General features: G+C 38.9%; 1 protein-coding gene across 1 annotated transcript in view; it reads left to right on the top strand.

The window, feature by feature from the left end:
* The window catches only part of TOP1 (DNA topoisomerase I), an 86,449-nt gene that overhangs the window by 44,605 nt on the left and 29,405 nt on the right, over positions 1-12,439 (top strand). The window contains exons 5-8 of the mRNA XM_068523958.1: positions 1,057-1,112; positions 3,942-4,037; positions 5,042-5,117; positions 8,344-8,456. Coding sequence (XP_068380059.1) covers positions 1,057-1,112; positions 3,942-4,037; positions 5,042-5,117; positions 8,344-8,456 — 341 coding nt within the window. The remainder of the gene's footprint in view (positions 1-1,056; positions 1,113-3,941; positions 4,038-5,041; positions 5,118-8,343; positions 8,457-12,439) is intronic.

Here is a 12,439-nt window from a genome sequence, read left to right as displayed (position 1 = left end):
TTTGAGTGAAAAAGGTCTGTGTCAGGAGACGTCAGCGCCAACCAGAGTCTTAAACTATGAAAACCAAAGCCCTTTACCACTGTATTTCATGCACCAAACCTATCCATATCATTACCTTACTTTATATGGCAAATGGATAAATTGAGGGATGTAGGGTTTCTGGGAAAGTCAGTTTTCTTTCATGGGGAAAGTTAATTCTGCTAGCCAAATCTCTGTAGAACAAACTTTGTGGGATGCTTGTAACCTAATGAGCTCATTGCTGGTAAAATATGTTTTTTTTCCCCCTGGGCTGAAGAAGGTGGTACATGTGACATGCACATCTGGCTGTGAATAAGTAGTAGTACTGTGCATAGACTTTTTTTAAAAAGTTTTTATATTAGTTTCTAAAAAGGTAATGCTGGATGGACTTGCTAAATTCAGACAATATGAAATAGGGAATAATAGTGAGAAATACGTCTTCCTTTTACCCTCAAATCACTGTCGTCTATCTTTCCCTTTCTGGAGACAGCCACTGTACTATTTTTTGTATTCTTCCATTGGTACCCTCTGTGTGTGTGTGTGTGTATGTGTGTATGTGTGTATGTATATGTATTCCTCTGTGTGTATGTGTGAAGATTTTTGTAATGTCTGGAAAGTTGAAGGAGGGCAAACGTAAATATACTTTGCGTAAATCAGAGAAGATAGGAAATAAAGTACTCCTTTTTGTTTTGTTTTGGTTTTTTATTTCCTGTCTGCACTGCCAAGGGCAAATCCTTGAGAGGTGGAGTATATTTATTGAGGGAGAGGGACCTACCATCATTTAAAGGTAAAAAGCCACCATTTTGAAGGGAAACGTTTCTCAGTAAATTGGACAGTTCATCTGAAGAATTGTAAAAAAGGAGTCTTAGAAGAGCGTCAAGACCTTTGGTCCACCGGTTTAGTTTTGCTAACAAGAAGAGTCAGTCTGGGATCAAGATGCCCCAAGAGTGGAGGCCAGATCATCTCAAGTAAGGTAGAGGCTTCTTCAAGTTTAGTCCTTTTAAGGTACTAATCAGTTACTGTTGTTTTACCTTTCAGATTAGAGCCTCTGGGGATGCAAAAATAAAAAAGGAGAAGGAAAATGGCTTTTCTAGGTAAGATTCCTCTGCTGACTTGGCTTCTCTTTCTCTGTGTGCGTCCAGTAGGCCAGCTGCCCACGTTACAGTGTTGTCTCATCTTACCTAAAATGCACTGACTGGCCATCTCCAGGTTTTCGAGGAAGTTGGCAGTGAAAGGACTTGGTCTAAGCCAATGTGAGCATTTCTAGAGTGCCATTTAGTGAGACTGACGAGCACATTTTCTAGAAGGCTGTTATGAGTGGAGAAGGTTGACAGAAAGAAGCTTTTTTAAATTGAGATATTATTTAACATTCCATAAAATACACCCTTTTAAAAGTGTACAGTTTATTGGTTTTTAGTATTTCACAAGGTTATATAACCTCCCCATTATCCCTATCTAATTTCAAAACATTTTCATCACCCCCAAAAGAAACTCTATACTTAGTAGTAATTTTGGAGTTTCCTGAAAAACCCCTACTCTGAACCCCTACTCTGAATTGCCCCTATTCTGAGGCTCATATATAGAAACTAACTTGATCTGCATTTTAGGGACCGGTGTAGATTTGAGTAGAAATATTTTCTCTCTTTTCCAGAAGGAAAGGAAAATACGCACAATCTAGAGGTCACTTTTCCTTTACTTTTTGGGGCCATTTTGATTCTGTTTTCCTCATCAGCCTCAACTCCCTAAAATAAGCCCGAATGTCTCCTCTGGTTTCAAAAAAAACAGAACTTATATGATCATATATTCTCACCTGCTCCACTGAATGGCAGGATGGATTTACGAGGAGTTGTGGGGAGTATTTGCATTACTGTCCAGGGCAAAGTGTTTTGACAGTTTTGCTTCCTTGAAACTTTGAACTTTCAGTTTCGTTTGAGAACATTTTTGAGAATTGTGCCATTTACTCTGGGTCCCTTAGACCAGGGAGAAGCAAGTGCCCTCTTCAGGCATGTTCTGTAACTGTTCTAGGAATGCAGAATAGTAAAATTCAAGAAGCATTAGAGCTGTAAGCTGGGCATTCTGATTTCTTAGATAACAGTGACTGAACACAGGGCAACTATTTCCTGCCAGGAGACTGCCTTGAACTTTTATGAAACTAAGATATGATTAGACTCTCTGGACTTGGTGTGGAGTCCTGGGTTCAGTTTCAGACTTTCTGGGCTAGACGGTCAGAAGCATACCCTTCGAGGCAGTGGTCTCTGTGTTCACTTTGCTGGACTGCTCTCTAGCTTGCATCTGTATCGTGGTAGAGAATCCACATGCTTCACTGGATGGAACAGTTTTCTGGTAATTGTTTTAAAAATTCTTTCTTCAGGCCTAGTAACCCTTCCCAAGTGTTTTTAACTTCACTCATGACAGTACTAGGATCTAGCATTTACTTAACTAGTTGGGTAAATGGCAGCATTTCTTTCTTTCTGGTGCAAAGCTTTTGGAGATTTTGGACACTTGGGGCTGTGTCAGTGGTTTCCGTCGTGGGGAGAAACAGCTATAGAGGTCAGCATTTGGGGAGTGTGCATAAATAAGGAAAGAAAGCTAATCTGTTTAAACATTCAAATTCATTTGCAAGCAAGGGGATCCAGTATGCTTGGGGTGGGGGTGGGGGTGGGGGGACAGCATTGAAACCCTGTGAATATCCTTTCTTTGGCAGCTAAATCTGGATGCTTTTCCCTTGGCCCCCCTAGAGATGAGTGGCTTTGTGTCTGGAGGCCATTCCCTGTGCCGAGTTAGTTAGCTTTGTAGATGCTTCTGGCTGTGAGCAGTGCAGTTCCGACAAGATGTGCCAGGCCAGGGAACATCCCAGGCTGTGGTGATTGCTGGTCCCATTGGTTGTTTTTTTTTTTAATGTATTTATTTATTTATTCATTCATTCATTCATTCACTCATTTATTTACTATTTATGGTTGTGTTGGGTCTTCGTTGCTGCACGCGGGCTTTCTCTAGTTGCAGTGAGCGGGGGCTACTCTTCGTTGCGGTGCGCGGGCTTCTCATTGCGATGGCTTCTCTTGTTGCAGAGCACGGGCTCTAGGTGCGCGGGCTTCAGTAGTTGTGGCACGTGGGCTCAGTAGTTGTGGCTCGTGGGCTCTAGAGCACAGGCTCAGTAGTTGTGACACACAGGCTTAGTTGCTCCGCAGCATGTGGGATCTTCCCGGACCAGGGCTCAAACCTGTGTCCCATGCATATATGGCAGGCGCATTCTTAACCACTGCGCCACGAAGGGAAGTCCGGTCCCATTGGTTTTTTAACTTGTTCCTTCCTCTTTTTGGTTCAGGATAGTCATCTAACAGAATCATCTTTTTATATTCAGAAGGCAGAATCTTAAGAAAAATAGGACAAGGTACTCTTCTGTGTACAAAGTAAGTAAACCAAAGGAGGAAGTTGAACAGTGAATAGATTTGGCTTAGAATGACTTCAGTTTGTTTTGGGCCTCAAGTTTGTGGAATACATTTTTATTCCTTTTTTTGTGAAAGCTGTATTTTAGCTTTTGGAGCACTAGAATAATCAATTCACATTGCTTGAGGGATCAGATACGCAGACCCCTCAAATAAAGGGAGGAAACAACTTAGGTTTGTTCCTGTTGTGGTGTGGGTTCCGTTGGCGTAGACAGCTAAGATGTAGTGGAAAGAATCCTGATAATAAGGAGTCCGGATCCCGAACCTTGATATCGCCTCTTCATCTGTAATTGAGATCAATACTGTCTACCTCACAGGGCTGTAGTGAGAATTAAGTGAGAAAAAGTGCTCATGGAAAACCTTTTAATATGTACACATGTATGTTATCCTTCCACTAGCTACTTCCCCCTACTTTGCATTACTTGATATAATGTAGATGTTCCACCACTCATTAACTAGCAATTTTTTTCTCTTTAGTCCACCATTGATTAAAGATGAACCTGAAGATGATGGCTATTTTGCTCCTCCTAGAGAGGATATAAAGCCATTAAAGAGACCTCGAGACGAGGATGAGTGAGTATTTCTTATTACTTTAATTTTTTTAAACAAAAAGGAGTCGTTTAGACAATAATACACAGAACAACTGCATTAGTTGACTTTTACTCATTAGGAATTTGTGATTAATAGACTGGGTGACTGATTTCTCTTTGAATTATGAGAAATAGGGTTTCCTAAATAAATAAGTAGTGTGCCTGAGGCTTAAATGGAGAATATATATTTACACTTTTCTTATGTTTTTTCTTATTAAAAAGGTAATGCATATTTATTGTTGGAATTTCAAATAATCCAGAATTCACAAAGAATATTTAAATTATTTAAGTTACTTTAAGTTTATCATCACCTACCACAGATAAGTTTTCATTGCTGAAGCAGTTTTTCCTAGGATCTGTGCCTGTTAGTACCTTCTGAGTGAAGTTTCCATGTATAGAAGTAACAAAATTGCTCTTACTTAAAACAGTTATTTGAGACTTACATGTACCTCTTTCTCAGGTTCAGTCATTGAGGTTAAATCCTGTTCATTATTTTCAGTCTTGCAGCGTTTATTATGTTTTGGGAATCTACAAAGGATTTATGGTAGAAGATGGATGGAAAGGGAGGAGGGAAATACTTAATGAGCTCATTTGTATATATTCAGAATTCATAGAGAATTTCTTTCCTCCCCTTTCTTTTCCAGTTATTACTTTGTGGTAGCCATTGTTGCCCTGTGTGTGTGCTTCCCAGATTTCTGCCTTCTAGTGTTGTCTATTTTTGTATGTATCCCTCTACTCCACTTCCCTTCCAGGCCTGCGTCTAGTATAAAGTTGTTTTGTTCTATATAGGACTATAACTATTGGTCCTTGGTCTGGCCTTCTTTACTTTCTCCATTCCTGTTGTTGACTGTAGAATGCCCAGCCAAGAGTAATAGCAGCCACGCCTGCCTTGGAGGCCGCCAAGAAGAGTTTGGAGGTCCTAATCCTATTGGTGAGAACTACTGAGTCACAATTGTGTTAACTGCGTATTCATGTTCCCCTTTCTAGTGCTGATTATAAACCTAAGAAAATTAAAACAGAAGATACCAAGAAAGAGAAGAAACGAAAACTAGAGGAAGAAGAGGTTAGTAAAGAGACTTAGGCCCTTTGGGGCTTGAGTTTGGAATAGGGAGTTTTCCGTAAAATAACTTGTGAAGGCCAAATGGGTTTTAGGAATTTATTGCTCTCTTGTAGAGGAAACACTGAGAAAAACTCTTTAAGTGTGTTACAGTGGCTGCAGCACTGTTAGTTTTAAGATCTCAGCCTTCCTGGGTGTCTACCCATAGCTATGCTGCCAACTGACATGTTCTTGGAGAAGCTGTGCTGTCTTCATACATACAGGGGAAGTATTAGCAAGAAATCATTTTGGCTTACAACCCAGAAGAGCTTTCCCTAGGAATGGTTTTTAGTGCTTTCTCATATCTAACAAAGCTTGCTCGTCACTCATTTTGGGTAACTCTCCCTATTTAAAGTCCTTTAAATGGGTGTCCCTTGGATACAGGATTAAATCCAAGCTCTTTACAACTTCTCCCGATCTGGCCCCTGCATCTTGTGCCTCTTCTCTAATTTACCTTGTTCCAGCCTCACAGACCTCCTTTGTTTCTTTCCACACCAGATTCTTTTGTGCTTCAGGCCTTATGTAACACATGCTGTTCCCTCTGTCTGGAACACATACACTCTTCCTCTTTTCTTTCTTCTCCTAGCTTATAACCTTCCTTAAAATCTCAGTTTCAATTCAGTTACTTTTCTAAGGGTTCTATTTGATGCTTGTGGTAGATTTAACATATACTAATATGGTTCCTTCTTTTGACACTGTCTATTTCTTGGACTAGAAACTGTGGGCGAGTAATTCAAGAAAAAGATGTCAGAAATTCACAGGGGTCTTAATCTTGCACTCTCCTAAGAGAAGAAGGGGTTGAGTAAGTTATTAGCTTTGCTGCATTTGAGTTTAGCCATTGTCTTGGACAAAATGGATTCACAAGTATAAAGTCGATAGCTTGAAGTATCGTCAGTAAAGATAGTGATAGTAAAGGGGCAGTGAGTCTTAAAAGTGTGATCTATCATAGTAGTAATAATATTAATAATTCAAATTAAATGTACTAGATGCTTACAGTGTGCCAGGCACTGTTCTTCACGCTTTATAGGTATCATTTCATTTAATCCTTACAACAGTCCTTAGAGATAAATATTGCTACTATTATCTCCATTTTACACATGCAGAAACTGAGGTACGGAGAGGTTAAATCATTTGCCTGAGGCCACACAGATACCAAGTGGTAAAGCCGGGATTTGATCCCATGTGGTTTGATTCCAGAGCCAGCACACTAGCTGCCATGTTATCCTGCTTCCTGTGGGACTTTGCTGATCCTCCAAATCCACAAGAAGGCAGAAGGAGTGTCTTTAATGAAATCATATTAAGAATATGAATGAGTAGGTGAGCCGTAGAGAGATGATCAGGGCCTGCATTTAGGGAATTGTAGCTTTTCTGACAACTAGCCTGTTCTTGGCAGAAGCTCAAGTGTGTAAGAGCCAACTCAAGGAATTGAGAGTGAAATGTTGAGTAGTGAGTATGATAGTCACTCCACTTTCATGTAGATTACCAGTACAGAGCAGTCAATAAAGAAATGTAAAACTTTAGCTCTCCATGCGTTCTATATTGCCTTTATGCTTATGTTGCATTTATGTAAAATAATACCTTTCTCTGGGTTTCACAGAGGTTAGTAATAACTGTTAAAACCATTTGGGAGAAAGAATGGTTGACTTCAATTTATTTAATTGTCTTAGCAACCCTCTCCCTACAGGGGAGGGGAAAAAAAGGAGGCTGAAAGACTAAATTAATACCCAGTCTTATTGTGGTAGGGACCCCCAGATGGCAAGATCAGTCATTAAACCTCACTTGCTGGCTATGGTGTTTTTCATTTCTGGGAATTGTTCTGAAGTCTCCTAGTGACTGATAATCCCATTTTGAGGCTTGAAAACATACGATGTAGCCAATAGTTTCCTGATGAAACCATCTGCATGCCTGTTCAGAAGCTGTTCAGAGAATGTCTTAACTGAAAAACATTTCCTTTTCCTGTGGTGTGTTTCAGCCTAAACAGTAAACATTATCTGAATTAATGCAATTCTCTAGTATTTTCTCTTCCCAGACATACTTACACGTTTATATTCTCCATTCCTATTTTAAACTATGTGTAGTACTGTAGTCTTTCCCCTTTGTACACTGGAGGCCATTTGCTTTCTCTGAGGTTATCTGATTACCATCCTATCATGTGTAGTCCTAGAATGTTTATATATTCCAGCCATTCCCATGAGTCACATTCTACTATTTTTCTGGTAAACTTGGGCTCTCATCATAGTCAATAGCAGCTTTTTGACATTGAGCAAGTGACAAAACCTGTTTCAGAGTTTCCTTGACTATAACTGGAAGAGGTCAAACCAAACTATAAAGTTCTTTCAAGTTCTGCCATTCTGTAACTGATTTTAAGATGACTCAAAACCATTTTTCATAGCTATATAAAACTTGCTGAATAAAGACTTAAATTATATTGAATAGTTAGGACAAAGGAAAATATTCTTCAGAAGAGTTTCGATTCCGTTAAGCAGGACCCCCACCTGTTGAATAGCACATTTTTGTCTGGGTGTGTGTGTGTGTGTGTGTGTGTGTGTGTTGAGGTTTATCACCTGTATTGATGGATTTTACTTGTTTATGTTTGTTCTTTTTCTGTGCTACTGTGACAGCTCATCTAGGGTTACAGTTCAAAGGAATACTATCATGGGAATTGGTAATTGTTGTAGGACTTCCCGAGTACTTGCTTGCCTACTGCTTCATGACTTTGTGTATGCAAATAGCAGTAATAAAGTATTTCCCCCCCAGACTCAATCAGAAATTTCCTTTCAAATTGTATATTTAATACATTAAAAGTCTCCTGTACCTGTTATTTGGTGGTATTAGAAGAGGTGTAAAGATGAGTAGATTTTAAAATAAGTGAGGATAATACCCTGGGATTACTCTGTCCCAAACTCCACTGAGGCTAAAAAAATACAATTTCCCAGGCTCTTCCCTTACAGAATGAATGTTTTTAACTACTTTCTTAGGTAATCATGTGTCTGGGAGTTTTAGGAAATATCGCTTTAGAGAAAAGTACCAATAAATTTTTATTCGTCTATCAAATTGAGAGTATTGGACTCAAGAACTTCTCCAGTTCTCATATTCCATGATTCCAGTTTTTCTGTCTAATGGCTCCCCAAAACTACTTCGAGCAGTGTAATTGGTCCTTATTTAAGTGCTTTCTCACCATGTTTCTTTGTAGGATGGTAAATTGAAAAAACCCAAGAATAAGGATAAAGATAAAGATAAAAAAGTTCCTGAGCCAGATAACAAGAAAAAGAAGCTGAAGAAAGAAGAGGAACAGAAGTGGAAATGGTAATATTTCAGCACTGGGTTAAAATGTTAGCTCTTTTATTCTACAACCTAATGAAACAAGAATATTGAGTATTAAAATGAATAGCTTGATATTTGTGGGAGGAGGGAAGTACTTAAAAGAATCTCTCTGGAATAACATTCTGAAATAAGTTTTGCAGGACCTAGTGAGAACATTAACTACCTCTTACCCTATTGGATCTCAATACTATGTCCCACCCTATTGAACAGAGTGAACTATAGAAGTCCTATATATATATATATATATATGGAAATTTAGCATATGAATAAAGTTGCATTTAAAATGAGAGGGAAAAGATGGATTGTTCTATAAATCATGTTGGGGAAATTGCCTATTTGTTTAAAAAAAAAAACCTCCACAAGAAAACCTGGGTGAATATTTTTATAATTGTAGAATAACGAAGACCTTTTGAAGCAAGACATATAAGCAGAGCCATATGGAAAATATTTATAAATTTGATAAAATTAAAATCTTCTATATGGCAAATCAACAAACTCATGCCATTAAAAAAAAATCCTAAAGGATAATATTTGTACTACAATGGGCTAAGATTCCTAATATGAAAAAAAAAGTCTTTTAAAACAATTAATGAAAGGAACAGTCTGATAGAAAAATGAGGAAAAGGCAACTCATTAAAGAAGATAAATGATTAACAAACATCTTAAAATATGGTGAACCTCACAAGTAGCAAAGAAAGATGCGAAGAAAAATAATAAATGAAACATCTTTCTGTTTAATTTGTCTCAGATTAGGAAAGATTAATAAGTATCAAAACATCTAGGGTTGTAAATATGAGAAAACAGGCATTCTTCTTCACTGTGGGGAGTGAAGATTCAGACAGTCTTCAATGGAGGACAGTTTAGCAATAACAGGTTATTTCTAGATGTTTAGAGTTTTGAAATAAACTTGTATTTTTAATACTGGTTGTTCTTAAAACTTTGTATTATTTAGCCACTACATCTATACTATACATGATTTGTTTATGTTGAAAAAATTCCAGTGATTCAGAGGTATACGAGTTAGAAAAAAATGACAGTTCCCTTTCCTTCTTTCTCCCGTTCCCATTTTTCTTTTCTAGCTTTGAGGTAACCACTATTTGTAGTTTGGTAGGTAGAGTTCCAGAGCCACTGGTATGCATTTACTCTATGGCTTTTGTAATAGAGAACAGTAATCTCACCAGTACCTCTGAGCAAAGGGGAAACATCAGTGTCCAGAGAGGTGGCTGAGAGGAGCAGAGCTGCTGTGGCAGAAAGGCTCAGCACAGCCGTGCAATCGGCATTGTTGGTGTGGACATATGTGGGGTTAAAAAAGGAAAGTGTAAAGGAAAAATACAGAGCAAAGGAACTCTGGGCCTTTCTGGGGTCGGTCAGAAAACTAAAGAACATGTGTTTTTATTTTCCTCATTTTTATTTCATTTTTTTCCTTTGAAATTCATCAAAGTTTTTAGTGATGGAATATTGAAAGGCTTTATGACCTTTAATAAAAAAATTTTTTTAAGATGAAATGAAGTGATTCTATAAATCAGGGGTTATTATTGGGAGTGGTGAGTTAGTAATTCGTCAGTTTGTTATGTCTCTGGGTTCTGTGGTTGGGTGCTCAGTAAGTTTGTTGAGTGAACAAGGTACTTTCTTTGTCATCACAAGCTCTCTGCTGCCTTCCCCCTTCCTTTGGAGCCCTGGCTCTTATTGGGCCTGGAAGCAGATGTACTCTCTTTCTAGTCCAGCCTTTTGTGTGTGGAATTAGGTATCCTTGAAGGGTGTAATAGCCTAATTTTGCTTCTGTGGTTGAAATTCTTGTCAGTGTTACCACACTTTAATTCTGAGAGACTTGTTACCTATGGTTTTTATTCTTGTTTTGGTTTAAGTGGGACCATTGAAGATGGTAGGTTTGGGGCTGAGTAATCTTTGCTACAGCCTCCAGTGCATGCGTTTCTCAAGTCTGATTGTTAAATCGTGTGCATTCTTAAGCACAATGCTTGAAGGTACCACTGTAAGTTTTTAGAAGTAGAGAACAGGAATGACTGGCCTCTTAACCTATTGCTTGCCCTTTCTGTCACTGTAGGCTTGCCTGTTAGACTCTGAAGTCAGTGGTCCAGTCCTCAGTGACTGTCACTGAGAGCCTAGTCAGTGAACTTAAATGGCAGATACTCTCATTTTTACTACCTCTCTTGCTATCTCACTAAAAGAATTAACACCCTTTACCAGTTTGGCAAATGTGTAGATCTTTTGCTTCCCCCCCAGAGTCATAGACTTGTTCATCCTGCCAAAAAACAAGCCAACTTTGAGCCTTTTCTCCCTCCTTGGTAATTTTGGGAATGGGAAAATGGTCAGGATCCCTGTGGGTTTCTTTACTGTGTCACATTTTCTCCATAGAAACAATGTTACAAGTGGTGGCAGTATGCTCAGGCTTGTTCACAGAAACCTATTAAACCCAGCTCCCCCTATTTTTTAAAATTTTTTAAATTTTAAATTTATTTTATTTTTTATTATTTTTAATTAATTAATTAGTTTGTTTATTTATGGCTGCATTGGGTCTTTGTTGCTGCACACAGGCTTTCTCTAGTTGTGGCGAGCTGGGGCTACTCTTCATTGTGGTGCACGGGCTTCTCGTTGCAGAGCACGGGCTCTAGGCACGTGGGCTTCAGTAGTTGCAGCACACAGGCTCAGTAGTTGTGGCATGTGGGCCCTAGAGTGCAGGCTCAGGAGTTGTGGCACACGGGCTTAGTTGCTCTGTGGCATGTGGGATCTTCCTGGACCAGGGCTCGAACCCGTGTCGCCTACATTGGCAGGAGGATTCTTAACCACTGCACCACCAGGGAAGTCCCAGCTCCCCCTATTTTTAACTGTTACCCGTTGTAGCTATATAGAGTTTCAGCTCTGCTTTGAGTTGAGTGTACTTTTGTGTCAGGGTTGGCCTGTTGGAACATAAGTCCCATGTTTATTCAAAACAGATGATTCTTCATGAGAATATCTAGAAACTGGGGAGTTTGTTGATGGTGTTAAGTGTGATTAAGTACATGTTTTTCTTAACTTTGTTCGTGAACCATTGATGGGGGCCTTAAAAGGCCAACACTACTATTTTTATTTGTATAGTAGTAGTTGCTGATCCAATGATATCAGCATGTGTCATAGGATATGTTCTTTCTTTCTGTTTAAACTGAGGTTTAGTGTTGAGTGCATCTCTTAATTTGCTTAAATGGTTAAGAAGTTACCGTGAGCCTTCAGGATGAACGTGACAGAATAGAAAAAATTATAAAAAGTTGGACTCTTAATTAAAAAGCACTGGAGTTGGGAATTCCCTGGTGGTCCAGTGGTTAGGACTCTGCACTTTCACTGCTGTAGGCCCAGGTTTGATCCTTGGTCAGGGAACTAAGGTCCCACAAGCCGTGCTGCGTGGCCAAAAAAAAAAAAAAACGAAAACAAAACAGTGGAGTTGATGAGAAGAATGGAACCAAGTCCTAGGATAAAGGAAAACATGGTGCTCTGGATCCCCATACAGTTACTCTGTGACTGCTATAGATAGGCTTCTTGCAGTTTCTCTCATCTCTGTACACACATCCATCCATACATACGTATTTTCTCTGATTTGGAGAGTAAAAGATTCTGGGGGAAGTGTGCAGTTAAGTGGTATTATAATACATTCACTTTGTTATGCAGTGATCCCCACCACCATCCGTCTCTAGAATTCTCATCACCTTACAAAACTGAAACTTTTTTAAACAATAACCCTCCTTCATTCCCCCTTTTCTCACCCTCAGTAACTACCATTCTACTTTCTGTCTCTGTGAATTTGATTAATCTAGGTACCTTGTATCAGTGGAATCACAATATCTGGCCTTTGGTGACTGGATTATTTTACTTAAGAAAATGTCCTCAAGGTTCATTCATGTTGTAGCATGTCAGAATTTTCTTCCTGTTTCAGGCTGAGTAATATTCCATTGTATGTATAAACTCCTTTTTATTTA

The sequence above is a fragment of the Eschrichtius robustus genome, chromosome 16, assembly GCF_028021215.1.
Source record: "Eschrichtius robustus isolate mEscRob2 chromosome 16, mEscRob2.pri, whole genome shotgun sequence".
NCBI classification, from domain to species: Eukaryota; Metazoa; Chordata; class Mammalia; order Artiodactyla; family Eschrichtiidae; genus Eschrichtius; species Eschrichtius robustus.
This window is presented reverse-complemented; position numbering and strand designations above follow the sequence as displayed.